Raw genomic sequence first — 25378 nt, 5'->3', positions numbered from 1 at the left:
TATCAACTAGCAAACATGGATCTGCCTATATCTTATATTGCCATCAGCTTTTGCCTTTTTTTTTTTTTGAGGCCGTGTTATGAAGTGTATACAAATTTAGAATTGTAATATCTTCCTGTAAAGCCAGGTGAATTAACCCCCCCCCTTTTTTTTTTCAGGATCGTGCAGGTTTAATACAAAGTTGTGCTGGGAAGTACATCTCAGTGGGAAGGCTCTAGGGGTTTGCTCAGAAGTATAAGTCAACATGAGAGTCACAAGGTTGTCCCATGCAAAATCTGTCTGTTTTGATGCTTTGTTTTGCTAGCAACGTGAGCTCAAAATGTTGACTCACAAAGTTTCTGCTTATCCTAGATTCTCTTTTTTTTTTAATTTTATTTTTTATAAACATATAATATATTTTTATCCCCAGGGGTACAGGTCTGTGAATCGCCAGGTTTACACACTTCACAGCACTCACCATAGCACATACCCTCCCCAATGTCCATAACCCCACCCCCCCTCTCCCAACCCCCCCTCCCCCCATCAACCCTCAGTTTGTTTTGTGAGATTAAGAGTCACTTCTGGTTTGTCTCCCTCCCAATCCCATCTTGTTTCATTTACTCTTCTCCTACCCCCTTAACCCCCCATGTTGCATCTCCTATCCCTCATATCAGGGAGATCATATGATAGTTGTCTTTCTCCGATTGACTTATTTCGCTAAGCATGATACCCTCTAGTTCCATCCACGTCGTCGCAAATGGCAAGATTTCATTTATTTTGATGGCTGCATAGTATTCCATTATGTATATTTACCACTTCTTTATCCATTCATCTGTTGATGGACATCTAGGTTCTTTCCATAGTTTGGCTATTGTAGACATTGCTGCTATAAACATTCGGGTGCACATGCCCCTTCGGATCACTACATTTCTATCTTTAGGGTAAATACCCAGTAGTGCAATTGCTGGGTCATAGGGTAGTTCTATTTTCAACATTTTGAGGAACCTCCATGCTGTTTTCCAGAGTTTAACCCCTTTATTATTAAGAAGTGACTGTATCTCTACTTGTGTTCTTTGTCATATTGTCTAATTTTATCTGATATTAATATAGTTATATTAGTTTTTTCTATTAGCATTTGCATGGTATACATATTTTTCATTCTTCTACTGTCAACCTCTCTGGATTCTTATCTTTTAGATGGGTCTCTTATGAAGAGGAGGCACAGTATTTCTTCATACCTAGAAAGTCAACTGTTCCTTGACAGATCATTTCCTACATGTAACTATAAGGATAAAATGCTGCCAGTTCATCTGTAACACAATGTTTTTTGAAGTTGTAATTATAACTCTATTAATAGCAAGAGCTCTTTTAGAGTATAGAAATAGATTTTTATATTCCACAATTTTCCTATATTTTTGTGCCATTCAAAGCAGCTTTTTGTTTCAGTGCTGCATTATGGTATATGATCTCTTCAAGTTACTTTAAAGAAAAAGATTATTTATCTGAGAAAGAGAGAGAGAGTGCAGAGAGGAGAGGCAGGGAGAGCACAGTAAAGGGAGAGGGAAAGTTTTAAGCAGGCTCTGAGCTGATCAAGGAGCCCCATGTGGGGCTCATGATCCTGAGATCACAACCTGAGCCGAAACCAAGAGTTGGAGGCTTAACTGACTGCTCCACCCAGATACCCCTCTTTAAGTTACTTTATATGGCAGTTAAATTCAATGTGGGTACAACCAAGAGTGGACACAACTCAGCTGAAGTCCTAACAATATGAATGGTCATGACCAAGTTCATGCGTAGACAGGCAATAATACCTACATCATGACTGCCATCTGGCTGACAGCGATCATACAGAGTCATTGATTCTATTCCAGAAGTGTCAAAACATAGAAAACTATGCATCTTAGAATCAATGAAATGTGATAGGTTTCTTTCTTTTCCAGGCTGACAATCTCTGCCATTTAACTGGCACATTTAGTGGATTTACATTTGAAGTAATTATCAATATATTTAGGTTTAGATATTACCTTAATGTCCACTTTTTATTTTTTCCACCTGCTCTATGTTCTTTCTAAACCTTACTTTGTCTTCTTTTGGTCTGACTAACCATTTATTTACCATTCAGATTTCCCCCCTCCTCGTTCAGATGGCATGTAGTTTGACGAGTCATTTACCAGAGTTTCGAATATTCTGGCTCTCACTCCTGGCCTATGAGAGGGTTAGAGTCTCTGCCCCCTTGAGGTTAGTTGCGGCCATGTACTGACTCTGGCCCATGAAATGTGAGAAGTGAAGAGCGCCACCTCTGGAGGGCTGTTTAAGAGTCACTGCATGCTTTGTCGTATTCTCGCTTCCCTCTGGCAAGATCTGAAATGGTGGCTGCTCTGTCTGCTGTGGTCCCTGCCTGGCTACAGCCCATACAAGATCCTCTGGCCACACCCACCAACCAGCAATTTACATGGAGTGGGATGATAAATAAATTCTTACTGTTTATACCACGTAGGTCTTAAGGTTTTGTACCATAATACAGCCTGGCCTATTTTAGCTGATAGAAAAATTGCTATCAGGAACAGGGTATTGCCGTAACAAAGAACCTAAAATAGGTGACGTTTCTTCAGGTCTGTGTGGAAGGTAGCAAAGTGAGTGTTATCAGAAGCTAGAAGGATGTGATGCTTGATGAACAATGGTAAAACACTGCAGAAAACTGTGACCTGTAGTAACTCATAACACAGATAAGGAGTTTAATAAACTTATATCTCTAGAAAAGAAGTTAGAATGGTTAAAGATTATGCATTTGACAAGGTTTAAAAAAAAAACATGGATGCCTCAGTGGATCAGTTGGTTAAGTGTCTGACTCTTGATCTCAGCTCAGGTCTTGATCTCAGGGTCATGAGTTTAAGCCCTGAGTTGAGCTCCGTGCTGGGTATGCAGCCTAACAAAAAAGGAAGAAAATAGGGAAGGAAGGAAAGAAGGAAGGAAGGAAGGAAGGAAATAAATGAGGGATAAGCTTAGAAAAGAATCAGTTTTCATGCAAAAAGGAATGAACAGAGAGAACCCAGAAGCTCAGGACCTTGAAGCAACTTCTCATCCCCAACTAGTTACAGATAAACCTGTGAACTGGGTTGTCTGTGTAATGGATTATTATCATTCAGTCTGGTGATGACCAAGATCAACTCCCGTTGTGGCCTTTCATACCCACTGTTTACAGATTCAGGTGACTCATGGTAAATCCCAGAGTCTGATTTTGGACTGGAGGTGTCTGGAATTCAGTTAAGAAACCCAGTTTCAAGACGAAACTGTGAGCGTGCCTCTTAGCACAGAGAGGATTCAAATAGATAACAAGACAACTAGGTTTCTGACAGTCATCTACTGACCCAAAAAAGTACAAAAAGGTACAAGCTTCTACTAAAGTAGGTTCTTGACTATTGGACTCTTAAAATGGCCTTTGAGTCCTTACCACGTACAGGGAGGTGGAAGCCTCGTGCTCTGGGAGTTCTTTCCTTTCAATATCCTCCGTGGTCTGGTAACAAGAGAATGAGCTTTCCTTGTACTGGCTTCTTGCCTTTGCCTCACAGGATGTGCCTTCACAGGAAACCACTGGAAAGCCCTGATCAGAACCCACGGTCTCATTCTGTAGATGGGGAACTGAGGCCTGGGACTGGGACTCACAGCCGCTGACTCAACATCTAGCCTCTCTTCCCAGCCCCTGTGGTCTTTCCACTCTTCCATGCTGCCTCCTTACTGCTCCCCCTATCTCTGACCAAGTGTGTGGCCTTCTTGGGTTTGCTTAGTGTTGATCTTGGAATGAGTATCAGTGGACATTGGTAACATGTTTACCAGTCAATATGTTTTGAGGAGAAACTTACGGGATTACTTTGATGTCTTCTTTGCCATGTAGGATGTAGTCAATGACCTTGTAAAAGTTGATTTCCTAGGCAAAAGAGAGAAAGAAACCTGTAACTTGAGAGCCAGAGACACAACTTCAACATGAGGGTATCCATGACACAGGGCTTGTTCTCTACTGAGTACCCTGTGGTTTTCCAGAAACACCAGCCTGGCCCTCTAAGGGCATAATCCGGCTGCTTCTGGAGCTCACTGTCCTTAGCTGACTCATGATTCAGCATGCTTAACCTTCAAACCAGCTGATGGTGGCCAGGCAGGGGGTGGGATCTTGGAAAGAAGGATAGGAAGTGTTTCAAGGGGAGCTGGGAGTTGAGTACAAGGAGAAAGAGAGAAAGACTGCTTTCTGGAGTTCAGGGAGAGAGGGAGGTGGAAAGGAGACTCCTGTCCCATTTAGAGTTGTGGTCAACTCAGCCCTCCCTGCAGGCCTCAGCTCCATGGTCCCAGCCCCCTTTTCTCCTTGACTCCCATCACTCAGCTGCGCTCTTTGCTGTGTCAGCTCCTCCAGACCTGTCTTCCAAATCTTACTTCATTCCTCCAACTCACTTTCCACCTCTTCCATCCTTCCTACCTCCTTGCACAATGAAAAGTCCCATCTCTAAAGCAGATCTGTTCAGTTACCTGACTTCCTAACATGTAGTGGGATATTGGCAGTGGAATATTGGATATCCCCCTAGCTCTCCAGGGGAAAATTCGATCACCTTACTAGATCCTCTGAACACCCAGCTGTGATGGGCAGGTTAGAAACCATTTTACAAATGGGAGAAAATGAAACCCAGAGAGAAGAAGGAAGGGACTCATTTATAGTAGACAGTGAGCCAGGATCAGAAGCAAAGTCCTTGACCCCTACTCTCAGGGATCTTTCTGTGATGCCACTTAAGGTTAATCTTATGTTAACCTAAGACAGTGTTTTATTCTCTGCATCACTCTCACCCAGAACAGGGCTATCTGAGGCATGGACCCTGGACTGGAACTATCAGCAAACAATTTGGTACCATTCCATGATGAGATAAAAACAGGAATGGAAAATCAGTGTTTAGAAACTTGTATATAGCAGTTTGAGCTACATTAGGTCTGTTGAGACTAACGAAAAAAGGGAAGGGGATTTACATTTTGTATGTCTTTGAAACTTTTAATTTTTCTAGTTGCATAGTGTTATTGCATTTTGAAAAGGCTCGGCCCAAAGTGGATTGGAAATTCAAACAAACCAACCAACAAAACTGTTCCTTGAGTGCAGTATTTTGGGAAATGCTGCTCTAGAGATGTAAATCTTGGACTCCTGACTCACAACCTCCACAGAGAGAAACTCCTGATTCAGTCAAAGGTGTCTGAACGTCCATTTGGTTGCAGGTGATCATGACTTTCTTCAGGTTCCCGAAGAAGAGGCTCTGCTCCTTCTCACTAGCAGCTACTGTGACTCATGGTCTAGTCTTGGTTTTACTGTGTGCACTCTTAGGGGCTCAGTTTCCCCAGCTGGAAAAACCAGTGGTGTGTGTTTGTTTGAGATGCCCAAATGGGGGCAGAGCTGGGCACATGGAGATCCTGCGTCTCCCTTTGTTTTCTCTCACTTCCTTTCCTGTCCTTCTGCCTTCCTCAATAGTCCCTGGCACAGTGGACATGGAGGGGTCTAAAGACAACCAGAAAATTTTAAAACCTAAATTAGATAATCCCCAAAGTTCTTCCCAGCTACGATTCTAAGATTGTGGTTGGATGGTTAGCCATATCCCTCATAGATGAAAACACGTATCTTCTTTGACCCAGCAATTCCATGCGTGGTCATGAATCTTAGAGACACATTTCTAAATGTGGGGAAAAGCATCCTTTGCCCCAGCTGGGGGTCTCTGAAGTCTGACGACAACATAATGTTGTCATCAGGAGAATGGCTGCCCAGTGCCTGCACCCAGGGGATACTCTGCATGTCTCTGGAACAATGTAGCTGTATCCGTGCTCATAGCGGAAGATGCCAAAGAGGAGTCAAGCTGGGAAAGTAAGGCACAAAACAGAAGCATCCCCTTTTATTGAGGGTGATGCTGGTGGTAGAATTCTAGGAATATGTGGGCATCTGTAGATGTTTCTGGAAGGATCTAGACTGCTCGCACCTGCTGCCTCAGGGGAGGCTGGATTTCTGTGGTGTATCCTTTTGTACAGTGTGAGCTTTTCACGTGCACATGTATCACTTTTTCAATAAATGTAAACAAATTGTGCTAAGGACATTGTTTAAAGTGAAGCTATATCCTGTAGGCAATTCCTGAATGCAAAGGTGGGGGCATCATCTGCTGAGACCTGGGTAGACCTAAGTGTCCCCCTGTGGGGGAAAGGAGGCCGACTTCTATGACCTTCTTGACCTTCTTCAGGTCTTTCTTTTAAGCCATCTGTCCTTGGGTCTGGGCTGCTCCCTGAGGCAAGCTGCTGGCTCCCTGGGCCCCCCAGGCTTCTGTCTCCAGGGTCTGTACAAGACTCCTTTAGAAAGGTTAGAAATGGAATTTTTTTTTTCTGAAGCCCACAGGAGGGTCAATTTGCTTTCACAGAAAGCAACAAAAAGATCACTGTACTTGAGGTAAATAGGGCTTTTTCCACACATGGCAGCTCAGCCCAGTTGCCTTCAAGACCATATTCATGTTAAGAATTAACCAGGCTTTGGAAAGTCAAAACTGAGCCATCAATGAGCACCTTTGTTACCTTCCACCTGAGCAGCTAAGGCAACAACACAAGGGGCTTTGAAAGAGCCAAAAACAGCCACAGTCCTGTGTGGAAATATGCCAGTTTTGAAACGAGTGCTGTTTTTTGTTTTTTTTTCCATGAAGCCCAATTAGCCTGTATTAGTTTTTAATAATGAAGGCACACACATGTACAACGTTTTCTTTACATAAGGGGATGAAGGGAGGTGTAGCTGCTGTTGGCGATCTTTAGACTCATGATTTGCAGAGGTTAATTGGCTCAAAGTCCAGACCAAAGCTTACTTCTCACGTGAATGTGGCAGGTAAAGTGTGAGGCTGTTAGAAGGCCCGAGGGAATGCTAAAAGCCAGATTGTAATGACTTACCGGAAAGAAAAGCATCCTGCATTTAAATCTGTGCGAATGAACTGACCCCTCATAACCTCAGTCTCCTCAACCGTGAAATGGACATCATGAGGATACTTCCTTCATGAACCCGTTGAGAAGAGTAAATGACACAGTCCAGCTAAGGAGCTGCTCAATAATGAGATTGAATCCCCGTAGCCATGATGACTGTTTGCCTGTGCCGCATCAGCCTGTGCTTGGCGGTAGCTACCATGGCCCGGCCAGGCCATCTTGATTATCCAGGCGTTACAGATGAGGAAGGTGAGGTTTAGAGACGTTGCCCAAGGCCACACAACTGGCTGGTGGAGCCGGGATCTGAACTGAGGCTTGTTCCTTCCAAGCCCAGTCTTTCTGGAAGATCCACTTTAGGCCAATCCTGCCCTGCTGGGTCTGGGCCCCAGCTATGTGTGTCTCCTCCCCAGCTGTGTCCTAGACCTAGAACTGGCTTTGGAGATGAGTTCAGTGACAGAGAGATGAGAAAATCCAGGACCCGAGGGATTACTGGACTGAGTTCACCCTATAGGTTAGCAACCAATGCAAGCCAAAGTCCTTTGCTCTCTGGCCTTTTCCATCACAGCCTAATGCCTTATACTCTTGCAAGGACTGAGCTCTTGCTACCTGAGATGTAGAAAGGTTTCTGGGAAGGACAGTCTTCACCATAAGTGTCCTAGTCATCACAGGGAAACTGATCAAGTGATGGGCAGCATTTCCTGGACTGGTGCTTAGTGAGAACATGTTCCATTCAGCTCCATCTTGAAGATTGGGGTGCTCGAGGTTGAAGAGCCGGGTAATTCAGAGCCCAGCATTTCTCTGGCCATCCTGGAGTTGGAGATGACCTCTGAACTCAGGGCTCCACTCAGAGAGCTGACTCTTAAAAGCAGCCTAAGAAGTTGAAGTTGACTGAAGCTGGTGGTGTCTGGAAGCCATGGTGACCTCTATCCCAGGTCCTCCACTTCTGCTTTCCAGAAGATACACACCCAGCTTTTAAATGAATTGGAGAGAAAGCTCCACAGTGGCACGGCACCTGGGCCAGCACAAAAAGCTGTGCTTAAAAAGAAAAGTTGTAGGGCACCTGGGTGGCTCAGTGGGTTAAGCCTCTGCCTTCGGCTTGGGTCATGATCTCAGCGTCCTAGGATTGAGCCCCACATCAGGCTCCTTGCTCAGGGGGGAGCCTGCTTTCCCCCTCTCTTTGCCTGCCTCTCTGCCTACTTGTGATCCCTCTCTCTGTCAAATAAATAAATATTAAAAAAAAAAAAAAAGAAAAGTTGTCCCCAAGTTGCTTTCCAAGAGCGATGCAATCCGATGTGACACGGTGCTTGAAGACTCAGTCTTCCCAAATGAAATCATGCAATTGTGGGGCTGGAACAGCGGTGTGAAGCGGAACAACAGTGGGTTAAAATTTTACTTTGGAGAAAGTCCAGCAGATGACGTAGATTTCCAGAGTGAAATCTTTTCCTGGTGTGTTCATGAAGCTCACAGCCAAGGGTGTTAATTTTGAATTATAGGAGTTTGAATTAAGACTAACTAAAGTCCGTCATACACACATATTCACCTGTGTGCTCTCACTCTCACACACACACATGCACATTTTAATTTGGAGTAGGGTTAGGGTTGGCTGGGTGGAATGAGGCATCCTGGCAGAAATTGATACACAATTTCAGACAGGCTAAAAGATCTTGTGGGACATGACTCTGCTGCTGGACTTGACTCTGGGCATGACTCTGCTGCTTACCTGTCCTATGTGGCCTCAGCTAAGGTCATCCATTCAGTCTACAGGTTCCCTAGGCTGTTTGCGTGACAGATCTGTTTACCCTGCCTCATCTTTTCCTCCCCACAGATACCATTTCAGCTTCTCTAAGGTGTTGATGCCTCGTCTTTTAAAATAAAGCAGTGTGGAGCACCTGGGTGGCTCAGTTGGTTAAGTGTCTGCCTTGGGTTCAGGTCATGATCTCAGGATCCTGGGATGGAGCCAGCTGAGTGGGCAAGGAGTCTGCTTCTCACTCTGCCCCTCCCCCCACTCTTGCTTTCTCTTTGTCTCTCTTTCTCAAATAAATGAATAAAATCTTTAATAAATAAAAAATTAATTAAAGTAAATCAATGTTATGAAAGCAGAGTTCACAAATTCTAGTGCCTGGAGAGATCTGATAGAACCATAAATGAGAGCAGGGGCTGGGGGGCAGGGGAACACAAGGGGAATGGCGGGGACTTTGGCAAACTAGCGAGCTCAGACCAGGTTCTAAGGAGGTAGACGCCATTCTGCTCCCATCAAATTTATCCTGTGGGAGTGCCTGGCTGGCTCAGTCAGCAGACCATGTGACTCTTGATCTTGGAGTTGTAAGTTTAAGCCTCGTGTTGGGTGTACAAATTACTTAAAAATAAAATCTTTTTTTTTTTTTTAAGATTTTATTTACTTATTTGACGGGGAGAGAGAGATCACAAGTAGGCAGAGAGGCAGGCAGAGAGTGAGGAGAGGAAGCAGGCTCCCTGCTGAGCAGAGAGCCCGATGTGGGGCTCGATCCCAGGACCCTGAGATCATGACCCGAGCTGAAGGCAGCTTCTTAACCCACTGAGCCACCCAGGCGCCCCGATCTTCCATTTTTTAAAAAGAAACTGAGAATCTAGATATTTATAGGAAATATCTTGATTTTTTAATATTAAGCTACAAATTTTAAAAAATTTAAGTAAAAAGAAACAATTTTAAATGTATGCAGCCAAATTGGTTTGTCTACTGGCTGGAATTGACCTTTTAACCATCAATTTATACAATCTCATTTAGATATTAAGGTTATTTCCAGCTCTAATTGTCTGCAATTCTAAACATTTGGTGGGTGAATCTTTGAGCAGATAGCTTTGACCTTTTTGGGACTCTTTCCTTATCTGTGGGATGAGGATATTAATTATTCCTTAGTCAATCCCACCAGGTTATTAGGAAACTCTAGCAAGATATTAAAAATGCCTTATAAATTACAAGGCATGGCAATTAGGACCAATTATCAGACCTTCAAGGGAAATGACCCAACCCAGAGAAGATAAGTAACTAAGTGAAAAAGAAATGTCAGCAAGGTCTACAGTGCCTACATTTGCTTTCAATAAACATTAGATCACACAGGCCAGTCAGAGACGTACCCTTCCATCTGGAGTCCTGGGACCAGAATATGGCGGAGCCTCCCCCATCAGCACAGGCCAGACATCAAAAAATTCCTAGGAATGAGAAAGACAATAATTACATGTCTTGAAAACAGGTCAAAGGAGATTAAGAAAAGAAGACCCACCCATATGAGTCATCTATCACTGAAATTTGGAAGGTGGTAAGAGCTCACTGAAAACTAAGCTTGGAAGGGAGGCAAAAAGTTCATTAGCCTCAGAGGATGTTGTTAGAGGATGTTGGCCATGTCTGTGCTTCAAGACATTGATGAACTAAGGCTGTCTAATCATTCAGCAATAAACAGGAGCTGAGTTGGAGTCCTCTCACACTTCCCAGGCTGTAGGAGCGGATATGAGAAGGAAACTGGGCTCTCTATGTCTAAAAAATTGACCTTAAGGACATGCTAAGCATGCGACCCAAGCTTTAGCTAAAACCATGTCCTCTGCAGCATCATTTACAGTAGTGAAAAGTTAGGACAACCTAAGTGTCCAGTTAAGAGGGGACTTACTAGACAATTATGGTACGTCTATTAACGATAATGCTACAGACGTCTATATGCAGATTAAAAAGATGTCCTTGCCTCACTGGTGAGTGAAAAATGTGAGGTGACAAAAATATAGATCATGTAACCACAATGCTTAATTAACTATGTACATAAAAAATGCTCTCACTCTTAATCTCACAAAATAAACTGAGGGTTGCCGGGGGGAGGGGGGTAGGGAGAGGGTAGTGGGGTTATGGACATTGGGGAGGGTATGTGCTGTGGTGAGTGCTATGAAGTGTGTAAACGTGGCGATTCACAGAACTGTACCCCTGGGGCTAATAATACATTATATGTTAAAAAAAAAAAAAAGAAATGAATTTATACTCATTAAAAAAAAAAAAAAAAAGAAAATGCTCTCAAGGAATTCACAACAAAGCATCAACAACTGGTTTTCTCTGGGTAATTGCAGTGGAACTCTATTTAGCAATTTTCCTGTAATCAAATTAACTGCTTTTGAAATCAGGGGAAAAAATATCTTGCTTAAATAAGAAAAAAAAATGGTGCCAAATATGGACCTGGGACACAACAAGAAAGGATGACACCCATGAGACAACTTTTAAAGATACAGGCAGGGAAGAGAGAAAGAGCCAGCCTCAGAAGAGGAAACTTGCCGGGACACCGCACGAGCTCTTCCCTGCCATTTGTCTACTGGTTTCCTGGGGGCTGGCAGAGGAGGCCTCCATCCTTCACTGCCCTCTCTGTTCATTCATCTGTTGCTACTTAGGGACAGTGATCCGCCCGTTCGGGGTCATTGTGGGTAGGATGCTAAGCCCTTCCGCTCTTGGCCTCGTTCTCCTTTGAACAGGATGGGTTACCTATTCCGTCATGCAGAGCACAAGCAGAGGAAAGTCCACATGAACCTCAAACTCCATGTCCTTAAGCTTCTGCCCAGTTGTACTCTTTATCTTGACTACACAACAGGAAGAAATTCAGTTATGGGGAAATGGGCATAGGGAGCCTACCTGAGCCCCACAGCATGTTTGCTACTAGACACACAGAGACGAATAAGGCAGAGTCCACACCCTGGGGGCTCTTGCTGTCCCTTGTAATCAAGTACTCAAATAACAATAGGTAGACAGGATGTGAACCAAACAGTAATGGAAAAAGAACACAAATGTTAGAGGAGCCCAGAAGAAAGACAGATATATCAGGCTGATGACCTCTGGGTCAAACACTGAGTGGCCTTGAAGAGTGTCCCAGAGAGAAGCAGTGGGCTGGGTGGACAGTGGGGTGCATTTACACTTGCTTTCCTCACTCAATCTCTCTCTCTCTTTCTTCTTTCTTCTGTTTTTTAAACAGCTTTATTGACAGGTAATTCACATGCCATATAATTCACCCAGTTAAAATGTACAATTCTGTAGTTTTATTGACTTCTTTCATCATGTTAATAGCTCAGATAAGAGCTTAGCTATCTGTGGGGGGGTGGGGGGTAGGTCATTAGAATGATTGTGGGCAGACCAGCCCACTTGTAATTGCTAGATTGTTCCATCTTTTGGGGGGGACTAAGGCAGAATATTCTTGTTTAAATGTGACTATCCTTTTTAGAGGGAGTTCAGAAGAAACACAACCACACACGGCAGCCTGCACCTGGGGTCAGATCCTTTCAGGTGTGAACTGGGCACTTTTTGAATTCAGCTACTCAGAAGTTCTTTCGATTAAGAAAGAACCATTCATTTGATATGATTGTTTGATGTACACCTCTGTGTATATGTTCTATTCATTTGCTACTTCCTGAAGGTGTGTCAAAAGACTTATTGCTGGACCTCGTGATATTTGGCAAAATATTTGGTTCAGAAGTATGCAAAATTCAAATGGATATCTACACTAAAATCAGAGGCTCCCTAAAATCAGTCGATACCCTACTTGCACCAAAATCACATACAAAACTATTTTAAAAGCAAAAATCAGAATAATAGGACTATGAGTATATGGAAACGTGATATATAATAAAATAACATATCAAAATAATGGCATTTTAAAACAGTGAAAAGGTAGACTATTCTTTAACTGGAGAAAAATGAGTGAGGGACAAAATTTATCCCATCTCAAACCATACACATTCATAATTTCAAGATAATGAAAGATTAAAATTAGAGCACATCAGATTATTTCAAATTCTCTTTATAATATTAAGGTTGGGGTTTAATATTAAATAAAATCCAAAACTTGAGTGTCTAATATATATGGACACTTGATTACTGATAGAGGTATGTTAGGGAAAGATGATATTTTCAATAGGACAGTGGAGAAAGAATGATCTTTTCAGCAAATGGTGTTGGGTCAATTGGATATCCATATGGAAAAAAGTTAATATTGACCTCACACTGTACATTTAAAAATTTCCAGGTAGATTATAGAGTTACATGTGAAAGTTAAAATAATGAAATTTTAGAGTTAACATAGATGAATATCTTTATTACCTTGGAGCCAGGGAAGAGTACTTAAATAGGACAAAAAAAAATCAATAACCATTAAGAAAAAGATTGATAAATTGAACTATATTATAATTTAGAATTTACATTCACTGAAACATACTATTAAGAGAATGAAAGTACAGGGTGGGAGAAGGTATTTGCAAAGTGTGTTATTCACAGGGAACCCCTATCTAGAATGTATAAACAATGCCTATAAATCTTAAAATTTAAAAAGACAAAACAATTTTTGAAAATGGAGAAGAGCCTTGAATAGGTACTTCTTCTGAAGATATCCACCTGGTCAATAAATGAGAAAAAATGTTCAACCTCATCAGTCATTAGGGGAATTCATATTAATACCCAATGAGATAACACAGCATGCCCAACAGTATGGCTAAGATTAATAAGACTGGCAATACCAAGTATTTTAAGGAAACCCTCATACATTGCTAGTGGGAATATAAAATCATTTTGAAAATCAGATGGGCAGTATCTATTAAAACCAATATCCGGAAATTCTACACCTAGGTCAACATCTAACAGAAATGGGTACAATTGTGTACCAATAGATATGTACTGTAGTGTTCATAATAGCAATATTCATAATAGCCCAAACGTCCATCAACAGTAGAATGAATAAATACTTTGAAGATTATTTATATAATAGAACATTCCATAAGAATGAAGATGAATGAACTAATGCTATGTGGAGCAATAAAGATGGATCTTACAACCAAAATGTTGAACAAAGGGAACTAGATATGAAAGAGTATATATTTGTATGATTCTGCTTATAGGAACTTTAAAAATAGGCAAAATTAACATGGCATTAAATGTGAGTGATAAAGAAATTCTATGTAGGGTGCAAACTAGAAAAAAGAAAGTTGCCAACTTCAGGAATTCTCAGAAAATGCCCTAGAAGGAGGTCATAAACCCTCTCCACGGTTTGTCAAGCCTACGGCCCACCTGGGACTTCTCTAACGAAGTCGTTAGGGTCATAGTGGTCACCTCAGGGAGGAGGGAATGGAAGTGAATGGGATGGGGTAAGCAAGGGGCTTCTGAGGTGTTAGTAAGGTTCTATCTCTTAATCTTGGTGGTGGTAACATGGAGATGTTCACTCTGTACAATTGACAGACCTATTCATCTGCAATTAGCACTCACCCCTGTGTATATGTTCTATTTCAACATAAAGGCTTATTAAAAAGAATCCACATGTACTGATATAGAGAGATGTTCACAAAATATTAAGTAAAAAAAAAAAAAAGCAGACTATCAGGAAATGTGGCCTTGCGTTTATTAAACAGTGCCTTAGAGGATTCTGATTCAAGTCTGGGAGCCTCTGGACTAGACCCAAGATCTCTTCCAACTTCAGATTCTGCAATTCTTTAATCACTAAACCAAATATTTGGAGGGTCTGCTTTGGTCAGTGCACCACAATCAGCACCAGGCCCTGCAAAATTACAGGAGTCCCGGATCTTGGCTCTTTGGCATAAGAAATCACAAACCTAGTAATTCTGGAACTCTAGTCCAAGGCTGAGAATGATGAGTTGCGAGAAGCGGAGACAGGTAGAGAAAGCAAAATGGAGAATTGGTTGGGGAAAACCTGGTTGAAAAATATTGCAGGGGGCCCTACTGGTCTCTGCATCTTTAGCCTCTGCAACTTTGCCCCCAGATCCGAACATCTGCCTCCACTTTAATTGCCCAGATGGGCCGTGGGCTTGACAGACCATGGCGAAGTTTTATGCCCACTTTTGAGTGCATTTTCTGAGAATTCCTGAAGTTGGCAACTTTGTTCTTTCTGGCTTGCACCCTACATAGAAACTCTTTATCGTTTTCCTTCATCACATCACCTTCTCACATATGCTTTCTTTTCCCATGGACCGGGGAAGACCAGGTTGTTTTCACTCACTGGTGCCCTAGATCGACTTTTCCACTTTAAAAGTTGGTACTCCATTCTTCAGGGTGAAAGACCTGTAAAGACTTTCTCTCAACCAGCCACATCCTCCCAGCCTGTTCCCTGTGAACTAAATGTGTGACATAAGTTGGGCTCTGCTGTATATTTAACCTGTTCTTGGAGATGTCTGTTTCTGAAGCCATCTCACCTTCTGCTTGGTCATGTCTAAGAGCCCCACAGAGTATCTGTCGCAATTGAGGAAGGCTCGGACTGTGTACAGGGCTTTGTGGAACTGCCTCTCGATGTCCGTGAGCTCTTCGAAGACTTTGCTCCCAGACCACAGCAGTATCTTAACAAAACACAAAAACAGAGTCAAAGTTCGTGAGGCACAAAGCAGCAGCTAGCAATAACCCAGGAACAGTGACAGGATAATTTTCCCCATTTTATAGACGGAGAAACTGAGGCCCAGAGAGCTGAAGTAACTGACCAGCTTATATTGGGTCCTATTCTTTCTGCTTTTTTTTTCATTTCATAGATTGTTAATAAGAATAATAACAAACACAGATTGAACACAAGTGCATTATCTCGTTTACTACTGACAATAATCTTTTGAGGGTGGAACGCATCGATATTAGCCCCACTTTTCAAATGGGGGAGACTAAAACTCAGACAGGGGCAGTGTTTTGCCCAGGGTCTTCGAGTTGGTAAGTGACTTAACAACTTCATTTAAGTTGCTTGACTTGAAAACTGTGCATAGAATCACTCTGGGATACAGCTCTACAAACACTGGCTACCTCATTAACACTTCAGATGCTGGGCAGAGACTCTGTGATAGTTCGGGCACTTTTATCAGCCACTGCCTTTCCAGCCTGACCACAGCGATGCATCAGCAAAAAGACTTGTCCAGCCCATTCCCCTGAGTCAAGCCCCTTACCTGACCACGCCTAGTCTCACAGTTGTGCAGGTAACTCAGGTGGTACACCTTCATGATTAGATTTGCAAAATTGAGGTACTTGAGAAGAATCTGGAAATCAAATAGCATGAGGGGAAATTGATGAGAAGGAGAAATCCCTCCTCTGGCCACTTCTATCATCAGCAAATATTTGAATATTTTAAAAGCATCAGAGGCGATTTGAGCAAATGGAGCATGGAATGTTGACTCATAAAATGTTGCACCGTAAGAGAGCAAAACTCAGAGAACACAGAATGTCAATGTTCATAGGCTATATTAATGAAAAACTGTTACTATTCATTGAGTTTGCAGTCCCCGTGCTAAGTCATTTAGGTATGTTATCTCATCTGATCATTGCAGGTAACCCCGAGAGGTGGATACTGTAAAATTAGGCCCATTTTATAGATAAGAAAACTGAGGCTTAGAGGTGCCTGCCTGGCTGGCTTAGTTGGCAGAGCATCTGACTCTTGATCTCAGAGTCCTGAGTTCAAGCCCCATGTTGGGTATGGAGCCGCTTAAAAACAAATACAAACAAAAAAACCCCTGAGGTTTAAAGAAATTAAGTAACTTGCCCAAGTCAAACAGGTAGGTATTAGCAAAGTCAGGACAATTATCCCCGTACTCCTGGCTCCAGAGCCCAACACCCTAACCATTACCCTATCCTGTCTGCCTCGGAGAGCATCACATTAATCCTATCTTACAGATGGGGAGACCAAGGCCAGGTCAAGTAACAAGTTTCAGGGAAATTCTTGAGCTGGGTCACCTGGGTCTCGAGCATGACCATCCTGGCAGTTTCTAAAGCATTCTTACCTCCTCATCTGTCTTGGTGAAATGGGGCCCGTCTACTTTATTCACAGCCATGATTACGGCCACCGTGTCCTTCCCGTTCATTATGGGGGAAGCCAAGATGTTCTTGGTCTTGTATTCTGTGAGTGTGTCCACGAAGTCACAGAAATGCTCATCCTGAAGGGAAACAGAGACAGGCATGGGTATGGCAGAGGAAGAGCAAAGATAGTAAAACAGCTGAGAGCCCCATGTGCCCATGGTAGGAGGTGGGAGGAGGGGACTTGCTATTAGTTTGTTGACAAGAGAACGAGACATTTCCATCTACTTCCATTCAACCAGGGCAGGGCAGTCAGGGATGATTTCTGCCCTGGAAGCCTCCAAACACCTGTAGGAGAAAGTCTGAGATACAACTTAGTAAGGGTCTGTGGAGGAGATGCGAGCAAAGCTCTGTGGGGGCCTAAGGATGGGGGGACCGCCTTTGCCTGGGGACAGGGCTTTGGGGAAGGCTCCCTTGAGGTGTTGGCAGTTAAGCCCCAAATAGAAACTTGAGTTGAGGAAGAGACTTTAATGAGTATAATGATCACACCTGCTAGCAGGCATCATGGGTGGCGCTTTCCTTACATCAACTCACTTTCATCCTATGAGACGGGGACCGATAGTAGCCCATTCTCTTTAAAGGGAAACTGAGACTCCAGAGGTGAATGTGACTTGCTACGTGTGTGTGTGTGTGTGTGTGTGTGTGTGTGTGCACATGCGTGCGCGCACACATGGGTGTGTGCTGCCTGTACCCTTTGCTGCCTTTAAGGGAAGCCTCGGTTAAGGGTAGACCTGGGTTCTGGTCATTGAACAAAAGAATTTGGTACTTCCAGCTTTTTGAGCAATTCAGTTCTAACACCACACAGCCAGTCCAATGGATATCCCTCTCCCACAGGTCTTAATGGAAGCCGCGTTGTGTGTCAGGCTTTATGCTGAGCGCTAGGGATCCAAGGGAGACTAAGGTTCATGCCAGCTCACAGACAAATCAGTAATGGTAATACAGGTCCTAGGGCTTGGCTCAAAGCTGTGGGAGTACAGAGGAGTACACACCCCAACCCCCCACCCCTAAAGCAGCCTGGGAGACCAGAACAGGGTAGAAAGACGAGACAGAGCCTTAAATCCAAAATAATCCACCTTTCTGTTTCTTGGTAGCACTATGAGTTTTCCCAACCATCAGCATTGCTTGGCATACAAGCCAGCCCAGATATGCACAGTTCGTGCTGTTCTGAGAAAGGAAGTGTATTTCATAGAGCTGATTCCCACGGCTTTTCTAGAGTTGAGTGTGCAGAACCTTTCCCATGATAGAGAAATTCAGAGCGTGATGTTCTGCATCTATGGATTTCTTCCAGTTGAAGTGGGATTAGACAGGTGACAGCACTGTTGTCGGTGAAGGGGTCTCAAACCAGGTGAAGGGTACAGGAATTAAGAGAAGCCTGTAGGGCTCTACTTGAATTAGCATCAGAGGATTAAGCAAAATCTCTAAAGAGGCATTAGTCATGAAGGGTTTTCCATGTCATTCTCTAAGGGCACCGATAAATCCCTAAACACAGGCCTGGGTGGGGGGGAGGGAGGGGCTTGCTTGGATTCATTTCAGGAAGAAGCCATTCCGTCTTGCAATACTCACTTCTATCAGGGAAAACAATGCTTGGCCCTTACCTGCATCTGAAGCAGATGTTACTAAATCCACCAGAACCCTCTTTCAGGGTTCTGAGAGCCCCAGAACTCTCTCACAAATAATACAGCTGTCAAATGACTGGCGTTTGCACAATCATTGCCATCCTTATATTTTCAGCATAGAAAGTGTTCCCTACACCCGTGTCACAGAACCTCAGATTATCAGAAGCAGAGGGGGCCTTAGATGCCATTTAGCTCAAACTGCTTATTTTTAAGTGCTGGGAATCAGATGTCCCTCTTAGGGAAAGCCCAGAGTCATCCATTCATCCAGTGAGCATTCATGGAGTACCTTTATGTCAGGCACTGTTCTAGACCCTGAAGCTGCGGCTGTGAAAAAGGGGGGACATCTCTGCAGAGGTGATGCTGAGAGCTGAAGTTCCAGGGAAGCCAGGTGGGTGAAACACATTCTAAGCAAAGAGCAGAGAGTGCAAAGGCCAGGAGGAGGCCATGAGTTGGCCCATCTGAGAAACAGAAAGAAGACAAGGGTAGCTGAAACAAAGTGAGGGAGAGGGAGAGTCGAGGGCAAGGAAGTCCTACAGGTGGGCAGAAGCCCCACCTGGCTGAGCCTTGGAGGCCACTGTGAACAGGTTAGATTCTATTCCAGTACAATACAAGACAGCTTCTCATTCTCAGAAATCCCAATTCCTCTTTTCAAACCTTTATGGGGCCAAGCTCTGCTGTGTCCCAGGGTTAGATCTACTGTTTATGGGGCAGTAAGGATATACACAGCCCTGAACCTGATGACTTACTCTGTTATCTCATTAACTCTCACAGCAGCCCTGTCCCATAAAACTGTCACCTTCCCTATTCTATAGACAACTCCCTCACTGCACTGGCAAGTGGGACAGCCAGTACTGGTTTATATACAGATACACTGGTATCATGTACTGGTTTATATAATGATACACTGATTCATTCATTCATTCATACATTCATTCATTCATTCATATTTACTGAACACAGGCTCTGTGAGAAGCATTGGATATGCCAAGACCACTAAGAAAGAGGAGGTTGTCCTCACTGGGTCTTCACAGGATAATGGGAGCATCACATAAAACATGAACCCACAATTCAAACTGTAACGTGAAGGATGTCCCTACAGGATGGGTAAATGGGAGGGAGGGACTTGTTCTCTGAGGCTTCAGGGGGTCAATCAGTGCATTATCAGTATTTGAAGATTCTCTGAGCCTCCGTTCACCCTTTGGTAAAATCAGAGTGTTGGATCGGGTCCTCCTTGAAGCTTCCTTCCAGTCTAGCATGGGCTCCAGGTCCCACATGTAGGGAAGGACAACAGCTGTGGGAGTCTCTGGAATGTGCTTTCACATTCAGTCTTTAGAAACGGGAATTGTCGTGTGTTGGAAAAACTCCCTGTTCTCCTTTCCTCTCACTCTAGTAACACACCCACGCCACTCTGACACAAGATATGTAGGTGTTTCTCCCCCACTGACCAGCTCTCTGACACCAGCTGACTGCCCAACGATTCGGTTGAGTTCTGACACCATCTATCCGGAGTCAGAGTCAGATCCCTAGGCTAAGAGTTCAGTCCCACAAGACTATCCCCACTTCAGATACCAATCACAAGTCCCACTTTGTCACCTATACTTCTGACGGGCTGGCTAGAGCAGGGTCCCCAGACCCCCTCCTTGGGTTTGATAATTGGCCAGAACAGCTCACAGAACTCAGGGAAATACTGACATTTACAGGTTTGTTGTCTGATAAAGGACACAATTAAAAGATACAGATAAATTGTCATGTGAAGAGATACAGAGGGTGAGATCCTAAAGGGTCTTGAGAGCAGGCACTTCCGGCCCCTAGAATTGAGGTGTGCCGCCCTCCTGGCGCATGCCTGAGCTCACCCACTGGGAACTCTCTGAGCCCTGTCCTTTCGGGGATTTTCACAGACGCTTCCTTACATCTGCATGGTTATTAGCTCATTTCTAGCCCATCTCCTTTTGTCAGAAATTGGGGAGGTGGGCTGAAAGTTCCAAGTTTCTAATCACGGCTTGATCTTTCTGGTGATTGGCTCCAACCAGGAGCCTATCAAAAGTAATCTCATAAGAACAAAAAAAAAAAAACCATCTACCAGATAGGAAATTCCAAGGAATTTAGAAGTTCTAGGTCAGAAGCTCCTATCACTTAGGAAATTATAAGAGTCTTAGGAGTTCTGTGTCAAGAGTCAGGAAAAAGACCAAATAAATATTTCTTTTTATAAATCACAATATCACAGCCAACTGGGCAAGGGTCATCATTTATTAATTTATGCAATGATCTGTAATGAGTACCCACTCTATCCCAGGTACTGGACTAGGTGCTGGGGACCAGTGGCAAATAAACCAGACAGGAACAGGAAGGCCTTGTGGGCTTTCCTAAGGAGAAAGGATAAATAATAAAACACACACAAATATTGAAGGGCTAGTAGGGTTGCCAGGTTTAGCAAACAAGCACAAGATGCCTAGTTAAACTTGAATTCCAAGTAAATAAACACTTTTTAAAGTACAGGTATATCCTAAATATTACTTGGGACATACTTATACTAAAATATAGTTCTTTGTTGGGGTGCCTGGGTGGCTCAGTGGGTTAAAGCCTCTGCCTTCAGCTCAGGTCATGATCTCAGGGTCCTGGGATTGAGCCCTGCATCGGACTCTCTGCTCAGCAGGGAGCCTGCCTCCTCCTCTCTCTCCCTCTCTGCCTGCCTCTCTGCCTACTTGTGATCTCTATCTGTTAAATAAATAAATAAAATCTTTAAAAAAATACATAGTTCTTTGTTTACCTAAAACTCAAATTCTACTGGGAATCCTACATTTTATCTGGCAATTCTAATGGCAGGTCTTCCTAAGGCAATCCCAAGGTTGAGCAAGAACTTGCTAGGACATGGGGAGTTACATTACAACCCTGGGAAACTTCTTCATTCACGGTTTCACATTTCAAAAATCCGGTGATTGGGACCTTGGCCCAAGTGTTTTGAGGGTGCTGAAGGCTATCAATTGTTGATGGTGCAGGCTCAACCCAGGCCAAAGTCTATACCATCTTCCTCCTCCCCCACTCAGCCTCCAGTCACTATCCAGAGTCCTGAACAGAGCAAGATTCCTCAAGGAGGGAGCAAACACAGGCAAGTGCTGAGTACCAAGGCTGGCTGGTCTGGATGAACTTCACCCCCAGGCCAGAGTCACCTGCCAGGGAGACTGACCCAGGCTTGAAAGCTTCTAGAGAAGCGCAGGCATTCCTTCCAGATGAACTTGGGGTTTGAGCAGGAAATAGTGGGCATTCCTTTAGCACCGGGGCTCAGCAAATTCTTAGACCAGGGAACGTCAGCTTCAGAGCACCTGCCTACATTCTCAGTCCCTTAATACCAGGATCGACAGAAACTCTTAGCACCTCTCTTCTGTTTTTCCGACCGACAGCTTCTAAACTGCAATCTCCAGGAGGGCAGGACTGGATTCTTCTCCAAGTCCTACACAGACCTGATACACAGCATCCATCCCTTAGAATAGATCCTTAACAGCAACAGAATAGGAATAATAACAGCAAGGAGCAGGAGTGGCCAATAGCAGCCGCTATAACGTGCCAAGAACCTTGCTAGACAGGAAATAATTCTCTCCTTTGATCCTACAACAACACTACGCAAGAGAAATTCTTGTCCCATTTTATAAATTAGGAAGTGAGCCCAGGCAGACTCAACAATACGCTAAGGCCACTATTCTTGGAAAGTCACAGAGTCGTGATTCACACCCAGATGTGACCTCAAAGCTTAACCTCTTCATTCTCTGCTGTACGATTTGAAATGACCACTGGGAAACAGCACCTAGTTCAATGCCCTCATTTCATAGATAAGGAGGAAGTACGGAATTAGCAGATTAGCGAAAAATGTGGGCACAAGGCCAGAGTGCCCAGGTTCAAATATCTGCTCTGTCACTTTCTGTCAAAGTGGCTCTGAGCAAGTTATTAACCTTTCTGGGTTTTAGCTTCACCATCTGTGAAACAGGGATAATTAGTTATGTTATAGGACTGCCGTGATCCATGTGGGCTACCGTTAAAGTCTAGAGAGAGTTGAAGGGAGAAAAGACTCCAGTCTGGTTGAAAGCCCTCTGGATGCAGAACCACTCTCCCACCCTCGGATGTCCAAGGGGAAACAGGGGAAAGATGAGCCCCCATGGGAGATCCAGCCCAGTGGATTCCAGAGAAAACCATTTCTCACAGAGGCCAAAGTCTGTGCTTCTCTTGCCAAGGAACCCACGTCCAAAAGACAACCCATTCGAATTCCTGCATTTGTGGATATGAAGTCTTGGCTCTGCCCTAATTCCCTGGTCACTTTGGACAAGCCACTTCTCAAGCTCTCCTGGCTCTAGGCTCCTCAGCCTTTAAATAAGGCAGATGGATGAGATAATTTCTGGAGCCTCCTCTCTCCCCTCTTAACCTTATGACCCTTAATCTGAAATAAGGCCCAGAGGTAAGGTGAGCACAGTGACAAAATGTCCAGGCTGCATCTTGGAAATGCCTGAACACAGGCTCCTGGTTTGGTCAGTGCTGCTGACCAGGCTTGGGCCCTGCTATCGTGGGGCAAACATTCTCTGGGGCAAGACAGGTGTTCAAGGAATTGAGTATAATTACCTGATGGTGAGTCTTTTATGTGAAGTGTTTACTGAGCTCCTGCTCTGTGTCAGACATTTGTTGGGAGAAAGTGGAGAATAAGGCAGGCATAGATAAATGGTCCCTGGCCCCCCAGGCTTATTATGATAAATGGTTTAAGGAAGGAAATTGTAGCAGGGGAATCTGGGAAGGCCTCCCGGAAGAAGTGACTGGCAAATTGAGATCCAAAGGATAAGTAGGAGTTGGCCCCAGGGGCAGAGAACCATCGAGAGAACTGTATGAAGGGTTTTGTCCCCGTGATCAAAAAGGTCTTTATCAGAACTGCCAGTAGAATCCCGTGGAATGCAGGACTCAGAGACAAGAGCCAGGTGCTTAACCAAGAGGGGCTATTAACATTTCCAGGAATGAGACAGACTGCCATCATACCTCTTCTGGTGTAATGCACAAAGATAACCACAACCTCCCTTCCAGGATATTCTTGTTAGAAACGCACAACCTCGAATCTCATCAGGAAAACACAGACAAAGCCCAAATGGAGGGATATTTCTGCAAAGTATTTGGCCTGCCCCCTTCAAACACATGAGCATTGGGGAAAACAAGACAGACTGAGGAACTGTTTCAAATTTGAGGGGCTAAAGAGATAGAGTTATCTGGGTGTAATTGAGGCGACTGGCAAAAACTGAGTCTGGACTGTTCATGAGATAAGAGTCCTGCGTCAATGCTCCAATTCCTGAATTTGATCACTGTACAGTGGATACATAGGAAATACCCTTGTTCTGGAAATATATAGCACATTGTCTGCTTTTGACTCCCAAAGTGGTCAGAAAAAAATGGAGAGATAAAGCAAACGGGGCAAGGAACAAACAACCGGTGAATTTGGATGAAAGATATACCATTGTTTGTACTATTCTTAAACTCTTCAGTTAGGTGTGGTTTTTTTTTTTTCCCCAAATAAAATGTTATAAGTAAAGTAAGTTAAGAGCAGTGCCAAATTGTCACCATCCCAGGATTGATGGCCAGCAGCTCCCCACCCCACTTGCATCCCCCCCAACCGCCAAGACTCCAAGGAATAATGATGCCTCCCTGCCCCCCTTCTTATGGGGAAGAGGGTACCTCTTCTGTGTTGAGGACGTTGGCGATCTTTTTAGAGTGCGCAACGTGACCCACCACACCCATGTCCAGGGGGAACACAATCTCCGAGTCGGGCACCACCAGGCATTCCTCAAGAACTGCATCCTTGTGGACGTTGAAGAGACGGGTGGCTAGCTCTGCGATGCCATTTCGGACTCTGTACATGAACAGGCTCATGCGGTCTGCCCGCAGGAGGAAGCACAGCTTTTTCATGACATTGAAGATGCATCTCTCTGCCTGCAAATTCTCCTGGAAGTCACGCAGGAGGTCGAAGATGATTTCACTCTCCTCCACGCTGCTCAGCAAGTGGTAGTCGCTGAAGTTCACGTCTGCCTCCTTGGCCCCCAGCATGTCTGAGATGACCTTGGCCCTGTAGCGGAGGTTGTAGTACTGTTTGGCAAACCTGATGTTCGAGTCCAGGAACTTTTCCACCTGGTCTGCCGTCACCTCCCCCATGGCTGGAATCCCACTGGCTGCTTCCGTGGAGAGGCTCAAGCTGGCCTTCCAAGGGCAGGTTTATGGTTTGTGGCAAAATGGAGTCAGGAGGTATGTCGTGCCAAGCTGGGCTTCTGTGGGTCTGGCCCGTGGATCTCGCTACTATGGCTGCAGAGTTGAGGGAGAGAGCTCGGGAGATTAAATCATTAATATTTCCCGAGAACAAGGATTATGAGAGGATCAGAAGGTTCCAGATGCTGCCAGTCCCCAGATGGGAGAAGGTGAGAGTTTCTTTCACCTTGGCCTAAAAGCTGAAGAGGGATTTCTAGACAGAGCAGGAGGTGGGCAAAACTAAAAACAACCCCGAAGCAGGGTCCACCTGCTACTGTAGGTGTGTTTTCTCTGCCTGCTGGGTGTTTTCCTTCAACATGTGACACAGAACCCTATATACACTGTTTAGGAGGTTTCCTTCAGCTTCTCTTGGAGAATTGGAAAATCTAAGAACTCTGAGCCAGCTGTCCTCCCTGAGGGAATGGCTAGAGCTGAGAGGGACTGCCCACCCCGCTCCCATCCCCCTGCCCCCTTTTCCCAGAGCCTCCCCAGCACGCCCTCACTGCGCATACTCACCATTCGGCCTGCTTCCCTGTGTATCTTCCCGGTCTGGCACCTGTGGGCTGCAGTTTCAGAATCTGCATCAAATTCCTTCCCAGATTTAGATGTCAACGACCCTTTAATTTTATTCAGATTTCGAGGGACCCTAGTGAAAATAACATTGTTCATATTTTTTCTTTTATTACAAAAATACATGTTCACTCTAGAAAATACACAAAGATCATTGAAGTCACCA

General features: G+C 44.2%; 1 protein-coding gene across 1 annotated transcript in view; it reads right to left on the bottom strand.

The window, feature by feature from the left end:
- LOC111140965 (phosphodiesterase 6A) overlaps positions 1-24669 on the bottom strand; it is a 57796-nt gene extending 33127 nt beyond the window's left edge. Inside the window, exons 1-6 of the mRNA XM_022493244.1 lie at positions 24079-24669; positions 16693-16845; positions 15865-15954; positions 15139-15279; positions 10060-10134; positions 3840-3904 (exon numbers count right to left, since the gene is read on the bottom strand). Coding sequence (XP_022348952.1) covers positions 3840-3904; positions 10060-10134; positions 15139-15279; positions 15865-15954; positions 16693-16845; positions 24079-24552 — 998 coding nt within the window. The 5' untranslated portion in view covers positions 24553-24669. The remainder of the gene's footprint in view (positions 1-3839; positions 3905-10059; positions 10135-15138; positions 15280-15864; positions 15955-16692; positions 16846-24078) is intronic.
- Positions 24670-25378: the final 709 nt, after the last annotated feature.

The sequence above is a fragment of the Enhydra lutris genome, unplaced genomic scaffold (assembly GCF_002288905.1).
Source record: "Enhydra lutris kenyoni isolate GAN:26980312 unplaced genomic scaffold, ASM228890v2 scaffoldscaffold5, whole genome shotgun sequence".
In the NCBI taxonomy this organism is placed as follows: Eukaryota; Metazoa; Chordata; class Mammalia; order Carnivora; family Mustelidae; genus Enhydra; species Enhydra lutris.
This window is presented reverse-complemented; position numbering and strand designations above follow the sequence as displayed.